This window comes from Terrapene carolina, unplaced genomic scaffold (assembly GCF_002925995.2).
Source record: "Terrapene carolina triunguis isolate 2854851 unplaced genomic scaffold, T_m_triunguis-2.0 Scaffold16, whole genome shotgun sequence".
NCBI classification, from domain to species: domain Eukaryota; kingdom Metazoa; phylum Chordata; order Testudines; family Emydidae; genus Terrapene; species Terrapene triunguis.
Window position 1 is genome coordinate 206788 of NW_020664367.1, and position 26205 is coordinate 232992.

Sequence of the window (26205 nt, forward strand, 5' to 3'; positions counted from 1 at the left end):
ATGAAATCACAAGAGCTGGCAACATGCTCACAGCTCTGGTAATGATTTAAAAAAAAAATTGACTGTATTACTAGTTGGGATTTTTCCCCCCAGATTTTCCAAATTAGGAGCCTGCTCCTGTTGAAATTGGTGGCAAAATTCTGGTTGACTTCAATGGGAGCAGGATTGGGCCCACTATTTTTGATAAAGTTGTGGGATAAATACAGAAACTGACCCACTCATTGGTCTTAACATATCATTGGATTTAATAGTTTAACTTTATCCTTAACCTTGAAACTCAGATTTGTTTTATATCTGTTAATCTGAGTCACGGAGGCAGCAGATTTCTCAAAAGGATGCTAGCCAGCTATATGGATTTTTGTTGTTGCTGAATTTTAATTAATTAATGTCAAGCTACAGATTATGTATTGGGTGAATACTCTATTTCAGAAAACGAGTCTTAATGATTATGCCAATTTGTTTCTCTATAAAGTATTGGCATTTTGTTAAATTTAATGGTATTAAAATATATATAGCAAATTTTAATAAAGCAAGGCATGAAGTCCATTCACTTACTTGTATCAATAATGCATTTGTCTGCACAAATTTGGCATTTGCATGTGACTTATGTCCAGTTGTAATGATTGCATATACAAAAGATGATGTGCAAAAATGCACACAGATTTTGGGCGTCAACTACGAAGTGAGTTGGTTGATAATAAGTAAAACAAAATTCCCAAAGGAAATACTTTACAGCTCACTTATATAGTTGCTTCATTTTGATACATTCAAAGTACTGCCTATTTAATGTTTATGTGGTCAAATCCTGAAGTACCCTGCCTGCGAATACATTGCTCAAATGAAAAGCTACATTTTTGTTGCATTGAGACTAGTCTGCAGAGATTTGTGTGAGGGATTTCTATTCTTCTCTGCTGGCTGTAGATGTGACTTCCCTAGCAGGTCTCCACAGGAGAACATAGGCAGTAAGAAAGTGAGTATCTCCTACAAATGTGATTTGTGCTCAGCATGGAACTGCATGGGTCAAATCCTACAGAAAGGGGCATTTGAAGACCATCTCTGCTGCTCCCCAATCCCAAATACTTCAGGCTGGTCTACACTGAAAAGGTACATTGGCATAGGTACGTCTCAAGAGACGTAGCTATGCTGACCTAACCACTGGTGTAAACAGCGCTAGGTTAATGGAAGTATTCTTCCATCAACCTAGCTACCAGCTCTCAGGGAGACGTATTAATTACCGCAATAAGAGATCCCCACCTGTTGCTATAGTGAATGTCTACACTGAAGTGCTACAGCAACACAGCTGCAGCAGCGTTTTTAAGTGTAGATATAGCATCAGTAGTAGTTGTCTATAAACAGCTTGTGGGGCTAAGGATTTCTTCAATCTACCGTTTTGCAGCCCAGCTTCAAATGGCTATGAAGATATGTACGCTGTTCCTTTAAATTTCTAGCCGGAATCCAGGTAGGAGGGGCTAAGCAAGGTTCTACGCAGAAATTTGACAGTGAAGAAGAGAGAGGCAGAATAGCTGAAGAAATAATGTTTTTCTCGTGCTGATTAAGTTTCTTGTTCAGAGTTAGAGGAAAGCAACTCTCTATGACCCTTTTGCCTTGTCACGTGACAGTGATAATAGCTCCTTTAATCACTGCTTAGGTAAATTTCATAAATTTTTCTGTTGAGTAAGTAAAAAATAAATATTTGTCTAATCTTTAAATCAGTTTTTTAAACCATTTTTTCACCCCTTTTTGCTAGCTTTATCCTTTGGATTCTTCTTTCCTTCCTCCTCCCATTTTCTTTGGCACATTGCCTGGTTTTATACAGTGTGGCACAATTCTGTAAAATATTTTTGGATCGTGTCCCAAGTACTCTTTGGATTCTCTGTAAATAAATAGGGGAAAAAAAGATAATATGGAAGCTTATAATGTATATTGTAACATCAATGGGAATAGCACTATTAACTGTGCCAAAATATTAATGTATGCCAGTCCTGGAGAACCTTATAAGAAAGAACTAAAGAATTCTACTGGAATGGTCCAAAACTCTCACTTTTACAATATTACAGCAATATTTGGGGATTGCTGCCGAATGCTGTAACTTTTATGTACTCCTCATCATTGTGGCAAATCCCAAAGGTACATGGCCTCCTTGTAAATCAAGCACCACCTGAATTGATCTCTGTCAAGGTGCTTAATGTGGTCTAGCTGCACATTCAGCTTATGGCCCTCACTAGCAATCTTCTTGCACCACTGAAGTTTGTGGCACCTATGTGATCACTGGCCGTGTAGTGACATTCCTTAGTATACATGCTTCAGAATTCATTGGTCTTCAATTCTTATAACATGTCCATACCAAGAAAACAGCTGAAACTGAACCGTTGCTGATGGAGATGGCTGCTGGGTTTATTGGCTTTGAAGATCCTCATTTCTGAACTTGTCCTGCCACTTGATATGGAACAACTGACAAAGATGATGACGGTCGAAAACATCAATCTGATGTTCTTCAGCCTTTCTCAGCACCGCTTCCATATGATGGAGGTGATATAACCATGGTTCCATAGATCCGTAGCTTCATAGCAAGCTTGATGTCCCCTCAGAGGCTGCTGAACGGCATGAAACATGACAGCAGCTGCTGCCATACAAGCATCCACAGGCGCTGGCATCTAATTTTCCCTGGGGGTGCTCAACTCCCGCTCAGCCCCAGGCCTCACCCCCACTCCACCCAGCCTCTTCCTGCCCCCACTCCACCCCTGGTCATGCCTCCATTCCACCCCTTCCCCCAAGGCCTCACCCCACCAGCCTCTTCCCCACCTCTTTCCGCCCCCTCTCCCAAGCATGCAAGCCATGGTGTGCAAGAGGTGCTGGGAGGGGGAGGAGATGATCAGCACGGGCCGCCAGTGGGTGGGAGTGAAGGGGGGGAGCTTGGTTCCTGCTGGGTGCTAAGCACCTGCTAATTTTTCTCTATGGAGACTCCACGGAGTCGGCACCTATCCAAGCATCTACATCTTTTGAGCATTCTCCAGTGCTGTCTGACACTGCCCGAGTATTTAACAGTTGCTACCTGGACAGATTTTTACGGAGCTGGTTGTAATCTGGATCTGAGGGCTGCTTGATGGGAATGGCCAGGGGCTTAGTTTTATCCAGATTAATTACCAGATCAACATGCACTGCTTCTTTCCTGACCAGATCGGCCATCAGCTGCAGCAATTCACCACACTGATCCAACAAGACAATGTTATTGGTGTATTCAAGATCTCGAAGCAGAATAGTGTTCAGTTCAATGCCACCGATGGCTGCCTCCTGAAGATTATCTATCAACCAATCAATACCAGTATTGAACAAAGATGGTGACAGAATGCAGCCTTGCTGAACTCCCATGGAGATAGGAGACCATGCCATTTATCTGCCTTTGACTCAAACACAGCTTTCTGTTCCTTTATAGAACTCTTTGTGCTCTCTCTTGATTGATAAAACTTTTTTATACAAGGGATCTTAATAAGATGCCTTGAGCCTGTAATACATTTGAGCGAACACAGAGGCACCTATCTGCATGGATCCAACTTTGGGGTTGAGTTCCAACTTCCACAACTTATAGTAAGTGCCTAACGTAGGGGTAGGGCCCCAAGCCTGCAATTTGTTGCATGTGACCAGTCTTCTGTGCTCATGTGCCATGAATTGCAAGATTGGGTCTATGTGCTTAACTTAGCCCTGTATTTCCTTTGTTCACTTTTTTTATTGATTATGTATTTTCTTGTGAATATAATATTTCTTTAAAAAAGGAAGAAAAACTGAAACAAACCCAAAGTAATGCCACAAGTATTCTCTCCCTATCTCCCTCCCTGAATTTGGCCATCTCTGTTATAAAATTATAGGATGCTATCTCTGACATATATTTTATTTAAAAAATAAGTCAATCAGGATGTATGTTTTACACACAATTGTAGAAAAAACAGCACAGAACTATCATGAAGGCAAGTCATTGTTTGCGCAGTATTGAATGAAAAATTTCCATTGCCACCTGACAGTCAGTTCCCAGCAGCAACAACAAAAGGTCACTTTGTTCACTGCATAATGTGAGCTCTGTTGTTAAGTGGGAAGATTCCTGAATACGCTCTCCTTCCCAGCATTTCCTGTGTAATACTGCAGTGGCACTGCCAGCTTGAGATAACTATTATTACCTCCGGTCTTCATTTTACTTCTCGGTTAATCCCTCCCAAATTGTTAGCTTCACAAAAAGACTCAGCAAACGGTTGGTTGGTTGTTTTTGTGTGTGTGTGTGTGTGTGTGTGTGTGTGTAATATAAAAAGAATAGGATAATTGACTTACCTGCTGCCAAGGGGACTAACTTTAATGGTTTTGTGTTTTCCCTTTATGGAGGCTCAGTATGATTTGCAGAGTGCAAATAGGACTTCAAATGAATGTAGCTTTTGGTATATAAATTAGCAAATGTCCTTGGGCCAAATTAATCCCCGATGTCCATTGGAATCCATTGCATTCAGTGGTGTTAGACCAGGGATGAATTCAGTCCCCGTGATGTAAAATAATGTATAACTTTGTACCAGAGAAAATTACAGCAGACTTCAGTTCAGGTGCTAGGATGGCATTCTGTACATGAAAGAAATCAGAGTTCAAAATCTCCATGAGCCACCTTGCCATGCTGTGTTTCTGTGCTGTACTCCATTGCTGCCTCCTTTCTGAATAGGGATAATATCTGTACTATTACAGCATCACTAAAGGCTTGATCGTGTGCTCATTAAAGTCAATAGCAAAACTCTCATTGACTTCAGTCGTGTAAGGTCAGGCCTAAGAAGCTGAGGGGGATGTGGCAATTTGTCAAGAAGTCTCTTCTTGTGCCCCTCCAGTCTTGATGCCCTGCTTGTCTCCTCCTTCCACCCTTATCTCCGTGTTTTCTTCTATCCTGCCCCCACTGTGCCAACTGACTTCTATTCTCCTTCAAGTCTCTCTTTGACTTGCTGATTTCACAGTGTCCACAAAAATGAGTTGTAAATATTAAAAAGGTGATTTCTTCTTCTGGGTTTCCCAGTGCATCCCGTGTTCAGTGTCTAACTTTTAGGTTGTAAGTTCTTCAGAACAGGTAGGATCTTCATTTTGTGTCTTTATACCATTGAGCACATTTCAGCTAATAATAACTAATCATCACTAAAAATGCTGTATTAGCATCTGGTAATGGATTACTTTCCCTCCTGGTTCTCTGTTAAATTCCACAGTGGCTCTGAATGGAACTGCTGTGCAGACAAAGTGCTAATTATGGCCAGACAGCTGGTAATCTTCTTTCAGGTATATTCCAGGAGCCAAATACAACTTGCCTTACTTATGTAGCCCCAGTGACATACCAAATGACTTAAGGGTTCTACTGCATTTACTTACAATGATACCTGTGTTTTTGGAAGTGTATTGTGTTGGCAAAAATATAATTTATTTATATTCCTCCTAAAATGTTGCCCACCCCAGCCATTAAACATTTCCTGGCCACGCTCCTAGAAGTGACTCTGCCTCTTCTGTTTGAAAATGTGCATTTGTAGTACTAATGTGACCTGATGCAGTAGAGAAGAGGAAACTCTTAACAGAAAACATCAGTGGACATTTACTATATAAAGAGTCATATGTTTAGTGTGCAAATGGCCCCCCAAATGATAGAGACATGCTTGTCATCAGCTGCTTGGGATTTATTTTCGTTTGAGGCAAGAGGAGCTTCATTTGACTCTTGAATCAGTGGTTCATTTTTCACTAGGCCAGCTATTGTAGTCGTCACATGGAAATATGCAGCCTTAGTATGCTCTGGAAACACTACCATTCTTTTTAACGTGGAAGCTGGTGGTGAATTTGAAAGGCCCACTCACTCACAGCACAGATGGCAGTCTGTCTTATTTTTTAGCCTGACAGTAGAAATTAATTGTGCAGAGAAACAATAAGGTAAATAAGCTTTGGCTAACAGTCAACCTATTGAAGCAGAGTTTCCTCTCTGTTCATTTGGGCCCTGTCATTTTCAGCTAAATGAACATTGTTAAAACATGTTCATTGTGTAGTAATTTAAATGTTGCAGGGGGAGGAGGTTTGGGGTTTTTTTGGGTGGCTAAATCACATCCATTTTTTTCTTGAAACCTTGCATGCTTTATTTCAGTGTGCACTTTGACTTAAAGGCGATACAGTGTGTTACATAGGAATTAGAGAGAGATGACTCTTCCCCCCCCCCCCCCCCCGGGTTTACAAGTGTGGTTGCTGCTGTACAATACAGTGTCTTCGCCATAAGGTGGTTACAACCTGAGGGCCAAATGCTGGTCTTCTGAACAAATCTCCACGGAGACTGAGATGAACAAAATTCTGCCCAAACTCCCAGGCTACAGAATAGGTCATCAGAACTGCAGAGAGACAGACACTGAAGAGGCTGCATGGATAAACTCTTCCTCTCTTGCTTGTTAGAGATTAGTGTTCCAGTGGAGTCTTTTCTTATTGCAGAGTGGAGAGGGGCAAAAACATGGTCTATGAGGCGGTATATATTTTACTTATAAAAGTTAAGGGTCTCCGAGTTATTTAAAAAGGGGGTTGGAATATACTGTATTTGGTTTACCCTCTCAATGCCAAAATGGTGAAGGAATTCTGTTCAAAATTTTCAAACACACCCCAAAATCACCTTTCAGCAGAGGCCAAGCATAAAAATTTCAATGGAAATGTAAGTATTTCAAAAATTTTAGTTTTCATTCCAACCCCTCCCCCCCCCATTTTTTTGTACTATTAGCAACCTTAATTATATAGCTCAGGGGTTCTCAAACTGGGGGTCGGGACCCCTCAGGGGGTTGCGAGGCCATTACATGGGGGTCCTGAGCTATCAACCTCCGCCCCAAACCCCACTTGCCTCCAGCATTTTTAATGATGTTAAATATATTAAAAAGTATGTTTAATTTATTAGGGGGGGTCGCACTCAGAGGCTTGCGATGTGAAAGGGGTCGCCAGTAAAAAAAATTTTGAGACCCACTGATGTTTCTCAAGTATGGGTCCAAGCCATGAAGGTTGGATCCAGTGTTCTGTATTAGGGCCTTCTAGTATGTGTTTCTGTTGGTAGATGCATCTTATATGTGGTAGGCAATTGCCCATTTATGCTTAAAATAACCCTCTTTGTCTGGTGCTTTTTCATACTCTAGGTACGAAGCACCACATATTGCCTTACGCTGTGGAATTATGCTGAGAGAATGTATCCGGCATGAGCCACTTGCCAAAATCATCCTTTTCTCAGAACAGTTCAGAGACTTTTTCAAATATGTGGAAATGTCAACGTTTGACATCGCTTCTGATGCCTTTGCTACATTTAAGGTAAATTATTTGATGTCTATGGGAACTTTACAATGTTGGGTTTAAAACAGCACTCCTCCCTCACTGGCTTTAGACTGTTGGATGCGGTATAGTACACAGGGATTGGGTTTTTCTTTCTAGTAGACTGCTTTTTTTACTGTTCGATAGAGAGGACTAAATTCATCCCTGGTCTGATTGTGACTGGATTTACAGCAGGGATAGTCAGTCCAGAGTCTTTTGTATCCCCACTTTGAACTTTAGGGTACAAATGTGGGGGCCTGCATGAGGACTCCTAAGCTTATCTACCAGCTTAGCTCTGGTCCGCTGCCACCATCTCAAGAACTCCCTCCCTGGGAAGCCTTGAGAAACCTTTCACCAATTCCCTGGTGAACACAGATCCAAACCCCCTTGGATCTTAAAACAAGGAGAAATTAACCATCCCCCCTCCTTCCTCTCACCCTCCTTTCACCAACTCCGGGTGAATACAGATCCAAACCCCCTTGGATCTTAAAACAAGGAGAAATCAATCTGGTTCTTAAAAAAGAAGGCTTTTAATTAAAGAAAAAGGTAAAAATCATCTCTGTAAAATCAGTATGGAAAATAACTTTACAGGGTAATCAAACTTAAAGAGCTCAGAGGACCCCCCTCTGTCTTAGGTTCAAAGTACAGCAAACAAAGATAAACCCTCTGGTAAAAGGTACATTTACAAGTTGAGAAAACAAAGTAAATCTAAGACGCCTTGCCTGGCTTTTTACTTACAAGTTTGAAATAGGAGAGACTTGTTTAGAAAGATGGGGAGAACCTGGATTGATGTCTGGTCCCTCTCAGTCCCCAGAGCGAACAACCCCTTAAAACAAAGAGCACACACAAAAGCCTTTCCCCCCCCAAGATTTGAAAGTATCTTGTCCCCTTATTGGTCCTTAGGGTCAGGTGTCAGCCAGGTTACCCGAGCTTCTTAACCCTTTACAGGTAAAAGGATTTGGGGTCTCTGTACACAGGAGAGCTGTTTCCCTTCCCTTTATAGTTATGACAGATGTCCTTCATCCTGATGTTCCAAGGCATTTTGTATAACCATTTAAAACTAAAATTAGCCATGTATCACATATAATCCCTTAAAAAATAATATATGGGATGAATCATTTTAGTCATTCACAATGTTCCTTACTTCATCTTATTGCTCTGAGTTTGGTCCTTACACACCACACTGCTTAGCCATAGTTATAGATAGGACAAGCTTTTCTCATAGATTCATCTTAAAATATTGGCAGTTCTACAATCCAGTCCTACATGGTACTCATTGCCTTCTCCTTGGGGATCTGTGGGCTTGGAGCACCAAGCAGGTTCAGATTTTAAGGCCTTGATCACTGCAATTTCTTGCATGCAGACAGGCTACTACACCCACGCAGAACCCTAATGAAGTCACTGGGACTTTGCATGGGTGCAGCAGTCTGGAAAATACAATGAATTTCAGGATTATGGCCTAAGAGAGTAATTGCTATGCAGACTCAGATGACTTGTTCTTAGATAATTTAAAACAAAGAGAATGATTTCTTTAAAGTTCAGGAACCTGAGGCTGCAGCAGCCGTTAGGTTTTTATTCTTCAGAAGCAGAGTTAGGCAAATAAATTCCATGAATATTTGCGTGAATAGTTAAATGAAGTACCTTTCACAGTATTCACAATCCTTTATTTTGTTTGTATCCAGATTTAAGTACAACTTAAAAGAAATCCTGTCTGGGCTCTAGGTGCCCTTATTGTTAAATTTAAAATAATTACAAAACCAAAACATCAGCATGCTTTTTGGAGTACGTTTGCAAATTGGTTGTTACATTGATCCGATCACAAAACAGATGTAAATCGTATGATTAATGTGATCAATCACAATGCAACAACACAATTCAAATAGCAAGCTACAGAGTCAACAAAATTAATGAAAGTTTTGTTGAATAATTTTGATGAATGAATAAAATATGTGACTTTCTTAATCTGTGCACAGACATTCTACAAACTGAGAAGGGGCAAGGACCTTCCCCACCTTGGGAGGCCCATGTAAGGGCCAGATGTAACTGCTGTATCTGCACTGCTTCCATATTCTTGGAGGAGCAGGGAGGTGGAATCAAGACTCTGTTCCCCTCCTCTGCACCATTCCATGGAGTGGGCCTGGCACACACAGAAGAAAAAACTGGCAAGGCACACCACCGAAAGGAGTGTAGTAGTGGTTTTGAGTCCCCTATGTACTGCATCGTTCAAGGAGGTATTCTGCCTCCATGACACAGAATATCTCCCAGTGGTCTCCATGGGGAGGTGTGGCCACATACCACTTTTTACCATAGGCTGTGTTTAAATGGCACAGTTTAGTTCATTATTGTTTCAGGGAACTGAGTTCTGACATTGTATGTGGAAGTTTATCCTCACTAAGTCCTTGTGGACTGATGCTTCTGCTGAGATGAATAATGTAAATCTTAACCAATAGAAAAGACATCACCACATATTTCAAACAGCAGTAAAAACAGACTGAAAGAATGACTGCCAGACACCTTCAAACCTGGCTCTGTGACTGCAACAGGATAACAGATGCTTGTGCAGAAAAATAATACCAGTCCCATAATAAAGCAGATTTTGCCAGCTTCGGCCCAAACAAAATGCACTCATTCCATGCCTGAAGTGAGTGACATGCTAAACACATAATTAAAAAAAAAAAAAGCTCTTTTTTTGCTTAGCCATCCTGGACAAAAGGCTGACATAATTATTAATACCACTTCCAAAGATGTGCTAGGAGATTGGTAGCATGGGTAGTTGAACAAGGTCCATGCCCTAAGGACTTTAAATTGTCAAGTTTTAAACACTGCACAAGTGAGAATAAGAACAAACAAGAGGGAGGACTTGAAACATCTCCCCTCTGATTGACATCTCTGCCACTTGGTTTAATATCAGCTTTTCATCAGATCAGTATGGTACCATGTACTAATAATTTCCAATCAGTCAGCTATTTCATCCGACCAACTTTGCCTAAATCTTTCTTCTAAGCAATTCTGGGGTGTTGCCTCCCACAGCTTGTCTTGGTTTTGCAATGTCATTTGTGAACTCTGATAGCAGCATTAGGAAGACTCACTGGAAAGCAATGCCTTCTCAACTAGGTATTTTTTGGGACCTTCCTAAACAAGGTTGTCTCTGGTTTTGACAGGCCTGGCATCTGGGACCTCCATGTCCATGGAATGGTTGTGAAGTAGGAAATGCTGTGTTATTTTACCATGCTGCCTGTTACTCAGTTTAGAGAGACAAAGCCTGTGAGGTAATGTCTTTTATTGGACCAACTTCTGTTGGTGAGAGGGACAAGCTTTCAAGCTACACAGAGCTCCGCTTCAGGTCTGGCTTTGTACTGTCCACTAATAGATAATGTAAGAATTTTGGCTGACAAGTAATTCAGAGATTAGTCCTTATGTATGTTGCCATCTCAAAAGGATGGAGAACATGCATAAGTTGCTATAATGTGCACTGTGGACAAGAGAGTACTTGGGTCAGTGTAGTCCTTTTTAAACAAAAAACAACAACTGGTAGATCCAGCAATACCATGCAGGAGTCTGCAAACTTATAGCCAATGCCCATTTAGTATATTGTTAGAAGAAATATAAGAATCCCTGAAGAGGGCACCAACTTCGATCGCGTGTCTCCCACCCCATAATAGAGGGTTCCACATGCTCATTTCCTCCACTGCTTTGTCCACAAAAGGTTCCCTTTGTTCCTACCTCTTCAATAGTATTCCAATCATTTAAAAAGAAGAATGACTAATTGCATTACTGCTGTTCCCAGCCCCAGCACTGTGGTCATGGAGTTGGTGCCAGGCTATGCAACAAAGCACCTTTGAGCTGTATTAGGGACTGCAGACTGCTTTGCCTCCTGTGTGTAACCAACAGATCCATGTAACTTGAAAACATTTCCAATACAGCCTGACTGGATCAAAGGTGCCACATGCACCTGTACTGGTCACACGGTCCTAGGACTGCAGTACAGCGATGCGGCAAATTTTAACTGATGGCTCTGTAAACTTGTAGTTCATGAGACTAGTTTAGAATAAAGAAATAAACTGGTGAAAATAATTACCCTGTGATTACACAGTACTTACCATGTAGGTCTATATTTACTTTGTATGTTAGGTGAGGGTTGTAAAATAGAGGAATTCATGCAGAATCGTAGGTGTCATTTCAGTCTCATTTTACCTCAGTATTTTTTCTTCCCTTTTCCTCCATGTTTAATGATACTTCACAATGCATATTTGTAGCAGTGCATAAAAAAATCTCTTCCCATAATTCTGGAAATGGGAATAGTGCTGCATCTTACATTACATGAAGTTTTTAGGATAAAGGTCAAGTTGGCAAATGAACTTAGTAGGGAAGTAACAGTAAGTCTGTAGATTTGGATTTAGATGGGGAGGGGGGGAAGCAGAGCCACAGTGAGTATGGATGTGGGAATAGAGCAGTGACAGGCAAGGTTAGATGGTAATCATAGAACTGGAAGGGACCTTGAGAGGTCATCTAGTCCAGTCCCCTGCACTCAAGGCAGGACTAAGTATTATCTAGACCATCCCTGACAAGTGTTTATCCAACTTGCTCTTAAAAATCCCCAGTGATGGAGATTCCACAACTCCTAGGCAATTTATTCCAGTGCTTAACCACTGTGACAGTTAGGAAGTTTTTCCTGATGTCCAACCTAAACTGCCCTTGCTGCAATTTAAGCCCATTGCTTCTTGTCCTATCCTCAGAGGATAAGAACAACAATTTTTCTCCCTCCTCCTTGTAACAACCTTTTATGTACTTGAAAACTGTTATCATGTCCCCTCTCAGTCTTCTCTTCTCCAGACTGAACAAACCCCATTTTTTTCAGTCTTCCCTCATATGTCATGTTTTCTAGACCTTTAATCATTTTTGTTGCTCTTCTCTGGACTTTCTCCAATTGTCCACATCTTTCCTGAAATGTGGCACCCAGAACCAGACACAATACTCCATTGAGGCCTAATCAGCACGGAGTAGAGTAGAAGAATTACTTCTCGTGTCTTGCTTACAATACTCCTGCTAATACATCCCAGAATGATGTTTGCTTTTTTTTGCAACAGTGTTACACCGTTGACTCATATTTAGCTTGTGATCCACTATGACCCCCGGATCCCTTTCCGCAGTACTCCTTCCTAGACAGTCATTTCCCATTTTCTGTGTGTGCAACTGATCGTTCCTAATGGCACTTGGGTCAGGAGAAGGGTGATGTGGAGCTGGAGAGGCAACATGAGGGTCAGCTGTAGCAACCACTTTGACAAGCGGAAACCAGTGTTGCTAACTCTCACAATATTATTGAGAGTCCTGTGATATTTGTAGTTTTTCAAAGTCTCAGCTCCTGATTTCATGTGATTGTTAGAATTTCTGCTTTCATTTTTTTAAAGCATCTAGCCATTGTGGTTGCAGGAAAAAGCTTGAAAACATGACTTGATCGCACCTTAAGGGCTCAAAAGGCAACTAAAAAGAACCCCGAATCTATTGTTTTTAGAAAATTTCATGACTCTTTTATGCCAATTTCATTATTTTGGGAACTTGGGGGATAGCAATACTGAGAAATTGGAGAGGTCGGCCAAGAGGGGAGAGACGGGAGAGCAACAGGTTAGATCAGACCATTTCAGCACTGACTGAAACACTGTGACCTTTTTATTTACATGTCCCTCAAAGCAAGAAGGGCATGACTGGGATTTGCTCCGCTATCCCCCTGTTAAATCTTCCTCTAATGGGGGGCTGAGGTGGACCAAATGCAAGATGCAGAATTAAATGCTATGGTCTGTGATTGCTGCTCAGGTCCAGATGCGGCATTGCATGTTGGGACCTGCAGTCTCCACAGGCCATATCTCCCTATTAAAGAGGATGTTGGCTGCAATGTGCTTTACTTTATGCAATGTATATGTGACTGTGATGTATATGTGACTTGCAATAGCCAGTGTAGTCCTTGAGCAAAATTTGTTTGCCCTTTAGGTTTAATGTGTAGGAACAGTTTGGTTATTCTCTGTAAAAACCACCTAAAAAAGCTGGGGGAAAAAATCTTTGCAATGAGAGATTCTTCTAAATATAGATATGGCTCTTTTTTTCCTTCTCCTATCAGTAGATTTTTTGCTGTCATAGAAACAAGTTATTTCTTTCCTCTCGAAAAGCTAATTAGAAACATGATGAGAGAAACCTCAGATATAATTAGAAGAAAGTCTAATAGTGAATTCAACTCACCAATGCAAGGCACATCCTGAAACCTGGTCTTAATTTTTACTGTCATCCTTGAAATATTGAGTGGAGTAAAGATTTGCTTAATGGGAGTAACCTTGTTCCTAAGTGGTCAGTGAGGCCAGATTTCCAATACAAACCAGCTCTGTTAAGCAATAAAGAAGACTTGAAGTTGCTATCCATCTTTGTTATCTCCAGCTGAATATCATGATACTTGAACTAATGTATAAATATAGAGAATTCCAAGTTAAAATATGTACAGCAGTATTATTTTACAAAGATGTACACATGACTCAAATTTTTGATGGTCAATGACCCTCTTTGTATGCAAAGAGGAAGTGTTGTCTTTTGGTCAGGCATGGGGATGGGAGTAAGATTTCCTGGATTCTATTTCCAGCTCTGCCATGAATTTACTGTGGAAGAAATTCATATCCTTTGCACAAAATCAGAGTAATCAGGGTTTAAGCAAGGGAAAAATATGGGTGGGGGTGGGGAACAGAATCTCCTTTTCCCCCAGCCACAAGGCAGGGCATGGGACAAAGCACTTTTGAGCTGTATTAAGGACTATAGACTGCTGGACCCTGCCATGTATAACCAATGGACCTATATAGTCATGGACCCACCAGCTGAAAGCAGGGTAGGATTTAAAAATAGAATTGTATGTCTGTATGAATAGTAACATCCATAGATACATTAAATAGATGAAAAAATTATAATCATAAACCCTCATGGCTCAGGGCATAAGGCAGCTACTAACTTCCTGAAGTTAAGAGAAACTTTTCCTCTGTGAGCAGGTTACTCCATAATTGTCCATTATGGGTTGTTGGGTTTTTTGTTTGTTTGTTTTGGCCCCTTTTTCTGAAGCACCTGGTATTGGCTAGCATCAGAGACGTGGCACTGGTCTAGATAAACATTGGTTGATCCTGGTATCACCGTTATGTTGGAATAGCAATAAGTGATGTGAAAGTAACAGGAATTATAAAACATATAGCTATATCTTGACTACTAAGACTGTAAAAACAAGCATTACAGTTTTTCATTCGGTGGATTACTGCACCTGTGAGCTGGGTTTTGCCACCCCCTTGTTGGGTTGTATAATGTAATCACATGGGTGTTTGGTGCAGAGAAGAAAGACTCGTCTGTTGCAGGGGCCAGAGAAGGGCTTAATTAAATTTGCATTAATATCTAAGGATATTTATAGTAAGGAAATATTGGAATTTTTGATGATATTAAGATATACTTTTTAATTAAATTCAGCCAGGTGCACGGCAGAGGGTGATTGAGCTGCTGAGCAATGCAAGGGGAACGGGGAAAATGGACTTGTATTTAGAGACATAATCTGCTATGGAGGTACCAGGAGCAGCTGGGAGGTGGGAAGAATGCTGGTCAAATGTTGCTGCACCACTCTGTCCTGTGATTTTCTATGAATAAAAACAAAACTAATTTTTGGACTATATGCAGTTTGTTGGACACAATGAAAAATGCTGTACTTGGTTGCTAAGTGCCCTGCATATGAAGCAGGCTGAAGTCCACTCAGCTAATTAACCTGAATTCATCACATCCATGCTGAATAAAAGAATATACTAACTATACAGTATACTAGTTTTTATAGCAACCATGTTTATGAGGACCTCTTCTTCCCCCTTCTCAATAGCTGCTAAATACAAATCCTTTAAATACTAATCCTTTCAATATAATTCATTATAAATCAAATTAAAAACTGAAGAACCATCAGATTAAACATATTTTTGGAGCTATTGAGAATACTTCTGTGTAAAGACAATTGCATATGCCTCAACTTCTGACAGTGAGTGGCAAAGCTGTTAAAAGAAGAGAGAAATCTTTTAAAGAAAAAGATACAGGGCCTGATTCAAAGCCCTTTCTGTTCATGTCCACAGAAAGACTCTCATTGACTTGAATGGGCTTTAGATCTAGGCTTTTATTGCATTTCAGTGCAATTTAGTGAAGAGAGCAGTAGGCCAAAAATTTTCACATTTGGATGCCTCAAATTAGCCACATAAATCCATATTTAGACTCCTACATAAGTGGCCTGATTTTCAGAGGTGCCAAGTACCTGCAGCTCCCATATACTTCAATAGGGAAGGTGGGTGCTCAGCCTGTATGGAAATCAGGCCTTTTTTTTTTCTTTAGGTATCTAAATATGGATTTAGGTGGCTAACTTTTAGGCACCCAAATTTGAAAAAAATGGCTTAGGTCAATTTACTAGATGAGGAGCTTGATTCTCTTTTCACTCCTATTATACGCCTATGGAAAGTAACACTTTTGAAGGCAATGGAGTTACACTATTTAAAACAGCCAAAGAGGAGAGTCAGGTCCCAGGGGGCCCAAACTCTGTGATGCCAAGGGCCACACTAGCATTTGCCAGGAGCCAGAGGGCTACACAGAGGGCTACTCTTGAGCCAAAGAGATGTTTAGCAACATAAACTTTCAGTGAAATCTATGGTCCTGGTCTTCTCTTAACTCCAAATAGGAATTGTGGTGCTTAAAACCTCTCAGGTTCAAACTCCTTCATATAGAAATTTATTTTTAAATAAATAAATGTAGACAATATTTATTAGAACATAAGAATGGCCCTACTGGGTCAGACCAAAGGTCCATCTAGACCAGTATTCTGTCTTCCGACAGTGGCCAGTGCCAGGTGCCCCAGAGGAAATTAACAGAACAGGCGATCCATCCCATCCATCCATCCATCAAGTGATCCATCCCCTGTCGCTCATTCCCAGCTTCTGGCAAACAGAGGCTAGGGACACCATTCCTGCCCATCCTGGCTAATAGCCATTGAGGGACCTATCCTCCAGGAATTTATCTAGTTCTTTTTTGAACCCTATTATGGTCTTGGCCTTCACAATATCCTCTGGCAAGGCGTTCCACAGGTTGACTGTGCGTTGTGTGAAAAAAATACTTCCTTTTGTTTCTTTTAAACCTGCTGCCTATTAATTTCATTTGGTGACCCTTAGTTCTTGTGTTATGAAAAGTAGTAAACAACACTTCCTTATCTACTTTCTCTACACCGGTCATGATTTTATAGACCTCAATCATATCTCCCCTTAGTCATCTCTTTTTCCAAGCTGAAAAGTCCCAGTCTTATTAATCTCGCCTCATACGGAAGCCGTTCCATACCCCCTAATCATTTGTGTTGCCCTTTTCTGAACCTTTTCCAATTCCAATATATCTTTTTTGAGATGGGGCGATTGGTAATTGGTAATTGTTTTTGCTGTGATCAGTTAATTTAAATTGCTTATTTGCCTCCATAAACCATAAAAATCTGGAGTTGATTAGCTTTGTCATCACTTTGCAGCTACAGAAAGAGAGTGACAGTGAGCATCTGTGGGGCATGTTTTAGGTTTCATGGGTCACATTTGGACTTCAGGCCACAGTCTGGCTGTCCCTGTGCTATACACTGTATTCTGAAAGGTAGATTCTATAAAGGTAAAATAGCTCCAACTTGCAATTGGCATTTTAAAAATTAATATATGCACATGTGCCCACAGACCATATGATAGGCGCAAAAATCTATAAATATACATATTTTCTAAATATAGTATTTGTTTTGTTTTTATTCACTGAACTAGTAAACATGAATCAGCAACTGATATTAAATGGTGCACTGTCACTCCTTTTACCTATTCTTTCATTGAGATAATGCTGGAAATTATTGTAAAGGAGAAGAGCTGCTTTAAATGTTCCCCAAGCAATTACAACTAAAGATTAAAGGGATGATCAAACTAGTGGGGGGGAAAAAGCTGGTTGAGTTTGAAAATGCTTCAGATAGTGATTTTTTCCCTGGTTGTTTCTTTTCCAGGACCTGCTAACAAGACACAAGTTGTTGGTAGCAGATTTCCTAGAACAAAATTATGACACAGTAAGTACAAATAATTTCCAGCCTTAATGGTTTCATATATGTTCCTGCAAACATTACTGTGAGGAGTCCACCCTCACTTGGATCTGAACTGGAAACCTTTTGTAGGGGCATTTCGGCTCCACTCAGAAAAAAACATTAAAAATAAGTGGATCTTCTTGATTCTTTGTGTCAATCAGAACTGTTCATTTAACAGCACAGTTCCTCCATTTCCCAGGCGAGGGATCCAATTGGGACAGCAGCAGTAGGACTTCAGGGAAGATGCCTGTACTTCAGCAGCTATTTGAATCCTACTTTCTAATCTCATAAACAGAGCATGTGCAGCTGAGGGCTACATGCCCCACCTAAAACTTTTACTTAGAACCAAGCATTGCACCCTATAAGCCAAAATAATTAGTTTTACCAAGGGAGAATCCTCCTTAGCTATCTGTAGAAATAATACTTATATCCTGTTTACAGGCTTCCAGATTTCTAGTACAACTCCATGTCAAAAGCAAATCTTGTTTAGGATGTGAAACAGTAGAGGGGAAGAATCTATTCTTGCTTCATTGCACACAACATAACTACATTAACACTAGTGGGAGCTACACGTGTGTACAGATATTAGACCAATTTTATTTTTAAAATATTTATCTTTTGCTACAGTTCAGTTCCACCTGGTCAGTGTTAGGGAATAGCTAGTGGTCATTCGTGTCCCAGTAATGCTTCAGGATAGAGGACAAGAGTTACTAGAATTTATTTTAGTGTTACTGGAAATTATGTCTTTGTAAATCCCAAGGGATTTTGAGATGTGAATATACCTGTTATCATCCTAAGTAAGTTAGTCTATTGGTATATTGCCATTTCTCTTTGGTTTAAAATATCTCTGAAAATCAAGTGTAGGTCAGAAAAATTCTGTTGGAATCAACTGAAATTGGGCTGACATGGGTGGTGGAATTTGACAGAAGATTAAGTTGTCATGTTACCTTCAAGCTTGCATGCTGCTGAGTCACAAATGCAGTGTGACTCAGGCAATTTGTATATCTTCACTTATTCTCTATATCTCTGTACTAAAGCACTGTGATAAAATGACTGTCTTGAGTTTGTGTAGCACTGATGCTCAAAGTACATGTAATGGAGAATAATGTTCTTCAAAGGACACCCAGTCAACAAACAGAAATCTGTTTTATCAGCTAGACAGACTGCTACATGTTCAAAACTATCACTGGTACCTCTTTGAATCATAGAAGATTAAGGTTGGAAGAGAACCTCAGGAGGTCATCTAGTCCAACCCCCTGCTCAAAGCAGGACCAACCCCAACTAAATCATCCTAGCCAGGGCTTTGTCAAGCCGGGCCTTAAAAACCTCTAAGGATGGAGATTCTACCACCTCCAGGTAACTCATTCCAGTGCTTCACTACCATCCTAGTGAAATAGTTTTTCCTAATATCCAACCTAGACCTCCCCTACTGCAACTTGAGACCATTACTCCTGTTCTGTCATCTGCCATCACTGACAACAGCCTAGCTCCATCCTCTTTGGAACTCCCCTTCAGGTAGTTGAAGGCTGCTATCAAATCCCCCCTCACTCTTCTCTTCTGCAGACTAAATAAGTCAAGTTCCCTCAGCCTCTCCTCATAATCATGTGCCCTAGCCCCCTAATAATTTTCGTTGCCCTCTGCTGGACTCTCTCCAATTTGTCCACATCCTTTCTGTAGTGGAGGGGTCCAAAACTGGACACAATACTCCAGATGTGGCCTCACCAGTGTCGAATAGAGAGGAATAATCACTTCCCTCGATCTGCTGGCAATGCTCCTACTAATGCAGCCCAGTATGCCGTTAGCCTTCTTGGTAACAAGGGCACACTGTTGACTCATATCCAGCTTCTCGCCCACTGTAATCCCTAGGTCCTTTTCTGCAGAACTGCCGCTTAGCCAGTCGGTCCCCAGCCTGTAGCAGTGCATGGGATTCTTCCATCCTAAGTGCAGGACTCTGCACTTGTCCTTGTTGAGCCTCATCTGATTTCTTTTGGCCCAATCTTCCAATTTGTCTAGGTCACTCTGGACTCTATTGCTACCCTCAAGCGTATCTACCTCTCCCCCCAGCTTAGTGTCATCCACGAATTTGCTGAGGGTGCAATCCATCCCATCATCCAGATAATGATGATGTTGAACAAAACCAGCCCCAGGACTGACCCCTGGGGCACTCCGCTTGATACCAGCTGCCAACTAGACATCGAGCCTTTGATTACTACCCGTTGAACCCGACGATCTAGCCAGCTTTCTATCCATCTTATAGTCCATTTGTCCAATCCATACTTTTTTAACTTGTTGGCAAGAGTACTGTGGGAGATGGTATCAAAAGCTTTGCTAAAGTCAAGATGTATCACGTCCACTGCTTTCCCCATATTCAAAGAGCAAGTTATCTCATCATAGAAGGCAATCATAGGTTGGTCAGGCATGCCTTGCCCTTGGTGAATCCATGTTGACTGTTGCTGATCACCTTCCTCTCCTCCAAGTGCTTTAAAATGGATTTCTTGAGGACCTGCTTCATGATTTTTCCAGGGACTGAGGTGAGGCTGATTGGTCTCTAGTTCCCCGGATTCTCCTTCTTTCCTTTTTTAAAGATGAGCACTATATTTGCCTTTTTCCAATCGTCCGGGACCTCCCCCGATTGCCACAAGTTTTCAAAGGTAATGGCCAATGGCTTTGCAGTCACATCAGCCAACTCCCTCAGCACCCTCGGATGCATTAGATCCGGACCCATGGACTTGTGCATGTCCAGCTTTTCTAAATAGTCCTTAAACTATTTCACCACTGAGGGCTGCTCATCTCCTCCCCATACTGTGCTGACCAGTGCAGCAGTCTAGGAATGGACTTTGTGAAGACCGAGGCAAAAAAAGCATTGAGTGCTTCAGCTTTTTCCACATCATCTATCACTAGGTTGCCTCCCACACTTTCCCAGACCACCACCTTGTTGCTAACGTACCTGTAGAAACCCTTCTTGTTACCTTCACATCCCTTGCTAGCTGCAACTCCAGTTGTGCTTTGGCCTTCCTGATTACACCCCTGCATGCTTGATCAATAATTTTATACTCCTCCCTAGTCATCTGTCCAAGTTTCCACTTCTTGTAAGCTTCCTTTTTGTGTTTAAGCTCACCGAAGATTTCTCTGTTAAGCCAAGCTGGTCACCTGCTATATTTGCTATTCTTTCTGCATATCGGGATGGTTTGTTCCTGCGCCCTCAATAAGGCTTCTTTAAAATACAGCCAGATCTCCTGGACTCCTTTCCCCCTCATGTTAGCCTCCCAGGGTATCCTGCCCATCAGTTCCCTGAGGGAGTCAAAGTCTGCTTTTCTGACATCCAGGATCCGTATTCTGCTGCTCTCCTTTCTTCCTTTTGTCAGGATCCTGAACTCGACCATCTCATGGTCACTGCTGCCCAGGTTGCCACTTCTACTTCCCCTACCAATTCTTCCCTGTTTTGTGAGCAGCAGGTCAAGAGGAGCATGGCCCCTAGTTGGTTCCTCCAGTACTTGCCCCAGCAAGTTGTCCCCAACACTCTCCAAAAACTTCCTGGATTATCTGTGCACTGCTGTATTGCTCTCCCAGCAGATGTCGGGGTGATTGAAGTCCCCCATGAGAATAAGATACCTGGAGACCCAAAGTGTGACGGGTTGGATCACAGAAACCTCCTTGGGAGGCGCCACCTGATGTGCCAAGACTACCCCTGCTTCTGTTTTCCCTGCCAGCTCAGGACTCCAGCACCCTGTCTTGCTGAATTAGACACTCCAGTCCCCTTCAACACAGACCCAGGGTCTGAATCACTTGTCCCAAAGCTGCAAGTTTACCTGAAAACAGCTTACAGTAGTGTGCTTGTCTTTAGCACTCAGATGCCCCACTCCCAATGGGGTCTAAACCCAGATAAATCCGTTTTACCCTGCATAAAGCTTATGCAGGGCAAACTCATAAATTGTTCGCCCTCTATAACACTGATAGAGAGATATGCACAGTTGTTTGCTCCCTCGGGTATTAATACATACTCTGAGTAAATTACTAAATAAAAAGTGATTTTATTAAATACAGACAGTAGGATTTAAGTGGTTCCAAGTAGTAACAGACAGACCAAAGTAAGTCACAAGCAAAATAAAATAAAATGCGCAAATCTATGCCTAATCAAACTAAATACAGATAATCTCACCCTCAGAGATGCTTTAGTAAGTTTTTCTCAGACTGGACACCTTCCAGGCCTGGGCACAATTCTTTCCCCTGGTACAGCTCTTGTTCCAGCTTAGGTGTTAGCTAGGGGATTCTCCATGATGGCTCCTCTCTCCCTCTCTCTTCTGTTCCACCCCTTTATATATTTTTTGCATAAGGCGGGAACCCTTTGTCCCTCTGGGTTTCCACCCCCCCTCACTGGAAAAGCACCAGGTTAAAGATGGATTCCAGTTCAGGTGACATGATCACATGTCACTGCAAGACTTCATTACTCACTTGCCAGCACACACATATACAGGGAGACTCACAGGTAAACACAGTCATCTGCAGACAATGGGAGTCATCAAGATTCCAAACCATCATTAATGGCCCACACTTTACATAATCACAATAGGCCCTCAGAGTTACATTTTATATTTCTAGTTTTAGATACAAGAGTGGTACATTTATACAAATCAAATGATCATACTCGGTAGATTATAAGCTTTGTAATGATACCTTACAAGAAACCTTTTGCACGAAGCATATCCCATTTGCATTATAGTCACTTATCAAATTTTTATAAAACTATCCCAGTTACATTATATTCACTTATTATCATGTTTTTATAAAACCATATAGACTGCACAACGTCACACCAAAGCATAATCTGTTCCTGTTTGGCCTGAGCCTGTGAGGTGTGTTGAAGCCAGTTGAGCTGAGGGCAGGCAGCACCTTGCAGGAGGCACCCACACCACCTTGCAAGATTGGGCTCGCTCTTTTTTCAACAAATGGAGACATTGGGTATGTCTACACCACAAGAAAAAAAACCCCTCACAGCAGTGAGTCTCAGAGCCTGGGTCAACTGACTCAGGTTTGCTGTGGCTAAAATAGCAGTGTAGATATTCTGGCTTGTGCTGGAGCCTTGGTTCTGTTACCCTTCCCAGGTTTCAGAGCCCAGGATCCAGCCCAAGCTGGAACATCTATATTTACTCCTCGGGGAATACTGTGCATGCTTCCCTGCAGAAAAATGACTTTCTGACAGGGAAGCAAAGGGAAGCAACAGCAGCCAGACACCACTCCCTAGCTGCGAAGTTACATCATTTCAGGCACTTGGAGCAGCTGGTAGAGAGGTAAATCACCGCAGGGCTGTGGACACCCCAGCCAGTGGCTCCTACCCTGAGCTGGGATCAGCTGCTAGTCCCGGCTGGGCTGGAGGCAGGAGAGAACAGGATTTCCTCTTCCCCTGCAAGGAGTGGCTGGGGCTGTGTCAGACCCACCCCCAGAAACCTCCCCAGCTGCAGGAAGCTCAGCATCCTCCCCTGCTTCCTGCCCCTATCGCTCCCCAGCTGCAGGGGGAGGGGTCACTGTACAGGGACCTGCTCCCCCATCCTCCCAGACCCCGTGCATCTGGACCTCCCATAGCCAGATACCTCCACCAAGCCTCACCCCCTGCATCCAGACCCCTTGCCTCCGGACCCCTGCAGCCAGACCACCCCCCCACTGAGCTCCCTGCACTCAAACCCACACCCTGATGAGCCCCATCCCCTGCACCACCCTGAGCCCCCACATCCAGACCCCCATGCCACCGGCCCCCAACTAGCTGCACCAGACTCCCACCCCAACAAGCCCCATTCTCCCAGCACCCAGACCCCCCAGCTGAGACCCCCACACCAAGACACCTCCTCTGAGCCCCAACCACTTTCACCTGGAAGCCCCTGCAGAGTCCCATTGCCCCTGCACCTGGAACCCCACCCCCCCACAACGAGCCTCTGTGCATCCAGATCCCCTCACACTTAGACCCCCCACTGAGCTGCCTGCACCAGATTGTCCCACACAGAATCCTGTCACCCCATACCTGGATCTCCCCACACTGAGCCCCTCCACACTTGGATCCTGCCTGGTTGAGCCTGCCTGCCCCACACGTGGTGCGCCTGGCGTAAAGGGGCAGGGCCCTAGGGTATTTCTAGGGCAGGCCCAGGCCTTGTGCTGTTTTAGGGTCAGGTGCAGCCTCACCACTGAGTCTGTGTCCTGGGGGTGGGGAGTGGGGAAGCTGCAGGGTGATCTCTCACCTTTATGCAGCCAGTGGCCTGTGCTCCCCACTGCCATGCTGGAGCCTCTGCATTTATTTATTGACAAATAAAACTTCCAGAATTTTTAATTTTTTGTCACAGAATTCCCTCAGGAGTATATACTGCCATTTTTAGCTCTATAGCACAAGCCCAAGTCAGTGGACCTGGATTCTGAGACTCACTGCCACAGGGTTTTCTTTGCTGTATAGACGTTCCCATTATATCCTAAACAATAAAGGACAAATTGTGCCCTGAGATACAAATGAACAACTCCCACTGAAATCAGGGTGTGTTAAACACATACATCTGAGGGCAGATTTGGCTCTGAGAATGAAGTTTGTGGCAATGCAGACAAATGCCCACCATTGGCATGTAGCGAGATGGGAGGTATCATTCCATGTTCACTCCTTGAGTGATGAGACAGCCAGGGACTGGGTTCTTTGACACAGCACCCTTTCATTTTAACAAACATATTTTTGCTTATTTTTTTTAATTGCAACAGCATGAACAAGCTAAAGTTAGCTTCAAATAAGACATGCATTAAATTTGTTTGCATATATAACCTCATTGTTCAAATATACAGCCATACCAACCAGGCAAAAACAGTGAATGATATTTCAACATGAGAAAGATCAACCAGGTCAAGAAGAAATTGTGACCATCAAATTGTCACCATCACCATTTAAGTCTGGTTAACAATAATAAACATTTTGTTAACCAAATTTTCCAAGGTGCTGTTCATTTTAATGGCCAAAGTGTAATGTGCAGGTAAGGCATTTGAGTGCCACGTTGAACTTGCATCACATAGTGTGATCTAGTGGTTAAAGTGGGGACTGGAGGTCATGGCTCTTGTATATTATTTTCCTAACTGCTGTTAATGCTGGATGAACTTGAACAAGTCACTTAAAACCTCTGCATTATGAATCATGTGAGCTGATCCCTGCATGGAGCCCTGACTCCCCAGGGCTCTGTGCAAACACAAAGCTCCACCCATCTGGTACTCAGTGCAGGATTGGAGCCTGAGGGTACATCTACATCGCAGCTGAGCGTCTGCGTCTCACCACAGGCAGGCTTACACACACTAGCTCTGTGTGAGCTAGTTTGCTAAAAATAGCAGTGTGGCCATGGCAGCATAGACAGCGGCACAGTCTAGCCGTCTGAGTGATTGGCTCTTGCTTCCCACAATCATTAATTAAAACCCTGAGGTTTCATGGCCCTGAGTCTTGCCCCATTTTTAGCAGATCTTTGTGTCATATGCCAATGGAGCTACACTTATGAATAAACGGAGCTACATTGATTTTAGTTTCATTAAACTACATTACATTTTTTATAAAATAAAATGAAACTATGCAAGCACTACACAAAGTAGTATTCTCATTACCTTTTCCTCCCATTCTAACCACTTGGTATAACATGTTGAGTCTCTCCCCAAATTCATATTGTTTTTTCAGCGCTGATTATCTGTTTGTAAATCACTATGGCCACCTATGGCTCTGTCTACATTTAATGAACAAGAACTGCAAAATGTCTTAGCACAAGAGATCTGATCCTGGATGGTGCTGAGCAACCCTCAACTCCCACTAACTCAATGGGACTTTGAAAGTCCTCAGAACCTAGTGAGGCCCAGAAACTGTAACATTAAGAGGAGGCATTATAAACATTGCATGACTCCATTACATTTCTCTGTGTCTCAGTTATACTGCCCCGTGCTGTGTTTGCAGTGCCTTCATTTTGATCTTTAAGCCTCCAAGGTATAGCGAATAGTAATGACAATGAGGACAACTGAAGTGAAGCAAAAAGGAAAATTGGCAAGTTAGATGCGTGCATAGAAACCCACTAAAAATAGCAATGTCACTCTAACAAGCCAGACTTCCACCATCCTTCTCTCTGTGTCTTTCCAGGGACATAGATGGCATTCTACTTATATAACCCTATGTTGGTATAACAGTTACCGCAGATGGTCTTTGGTTACTAATGTTATATTTGTGTGTTCTATTTTGGCAGCAAATTCATAATCTTGTATAAGATGATGGCATAAGGTGTGAATCACAAGGGCACTAAGTTCCTGATTCTCTGGTGGATTCACATGTGCAAGCAAACACTGATTGGATGTTGCTAATCAGTGGTCAATATGGGCTGGGCTCTGGCATCATAAAGAAGTGCCAGAGCTATGCTGCTGCCATCGCAAAGCTTAGTGCAGGAAGGACCAGTACAGGGGGATGGGGAGAAGGAAGAATATGGCTACCCTGGTTTTTTCTTGTTCCCTTAGATCTTTGAGGACTATGAAAAACTGCTTCATTCTGAGAATTATGTCACAAAGAGACAATCTTTAAAGGTAATGTAAAATTCCTGAACACTTTTCTTTTAATAGCCATAACATGCTCAGACTATTACACAGACTGTCACAGAGTGGCCTTAGATACTTCTTTTTTTGGTTACAAAAGAAATTCTTTTAAATTAATCTACTGCTTGTGCAAATCAGGAGGTATCTTTATGTCACTGCATTGGGGTTAGGATTGAGAAGTCGTAGTTCCT

General features: G+C 42.2%; 1 protein-coding gene across 4 annotated transcripts in view; it reads left to right on the forward strand.

Annotated features, from left to right (window-relative positions):
• Positions 1–26205, forward strand: part of CAB39L (calcium binding protein 39 like) — a 106517-nt gene that overhangs the window by 72509 nt on the left and 7803 nt on the right. For all 4 annotated transcript variants that reach the window (XM_026661652.1, XM_026647756.2, XM_029911500.1 and 1 more), the window contains 3 exons: positions 7152–7320; positions 17369–17428; positions 25940–26005. In XM_026661652.1, coding sequence (XP_026517437.1) covers positions 7152–7320; positions 17369–17428; positions 25940–26005 — 295 coding nt within the window. The remainder of the gene's footprint in view (positions 1–7151; positions 7321–17368; positions 17429–25939; positions 26006–26205) is intronic.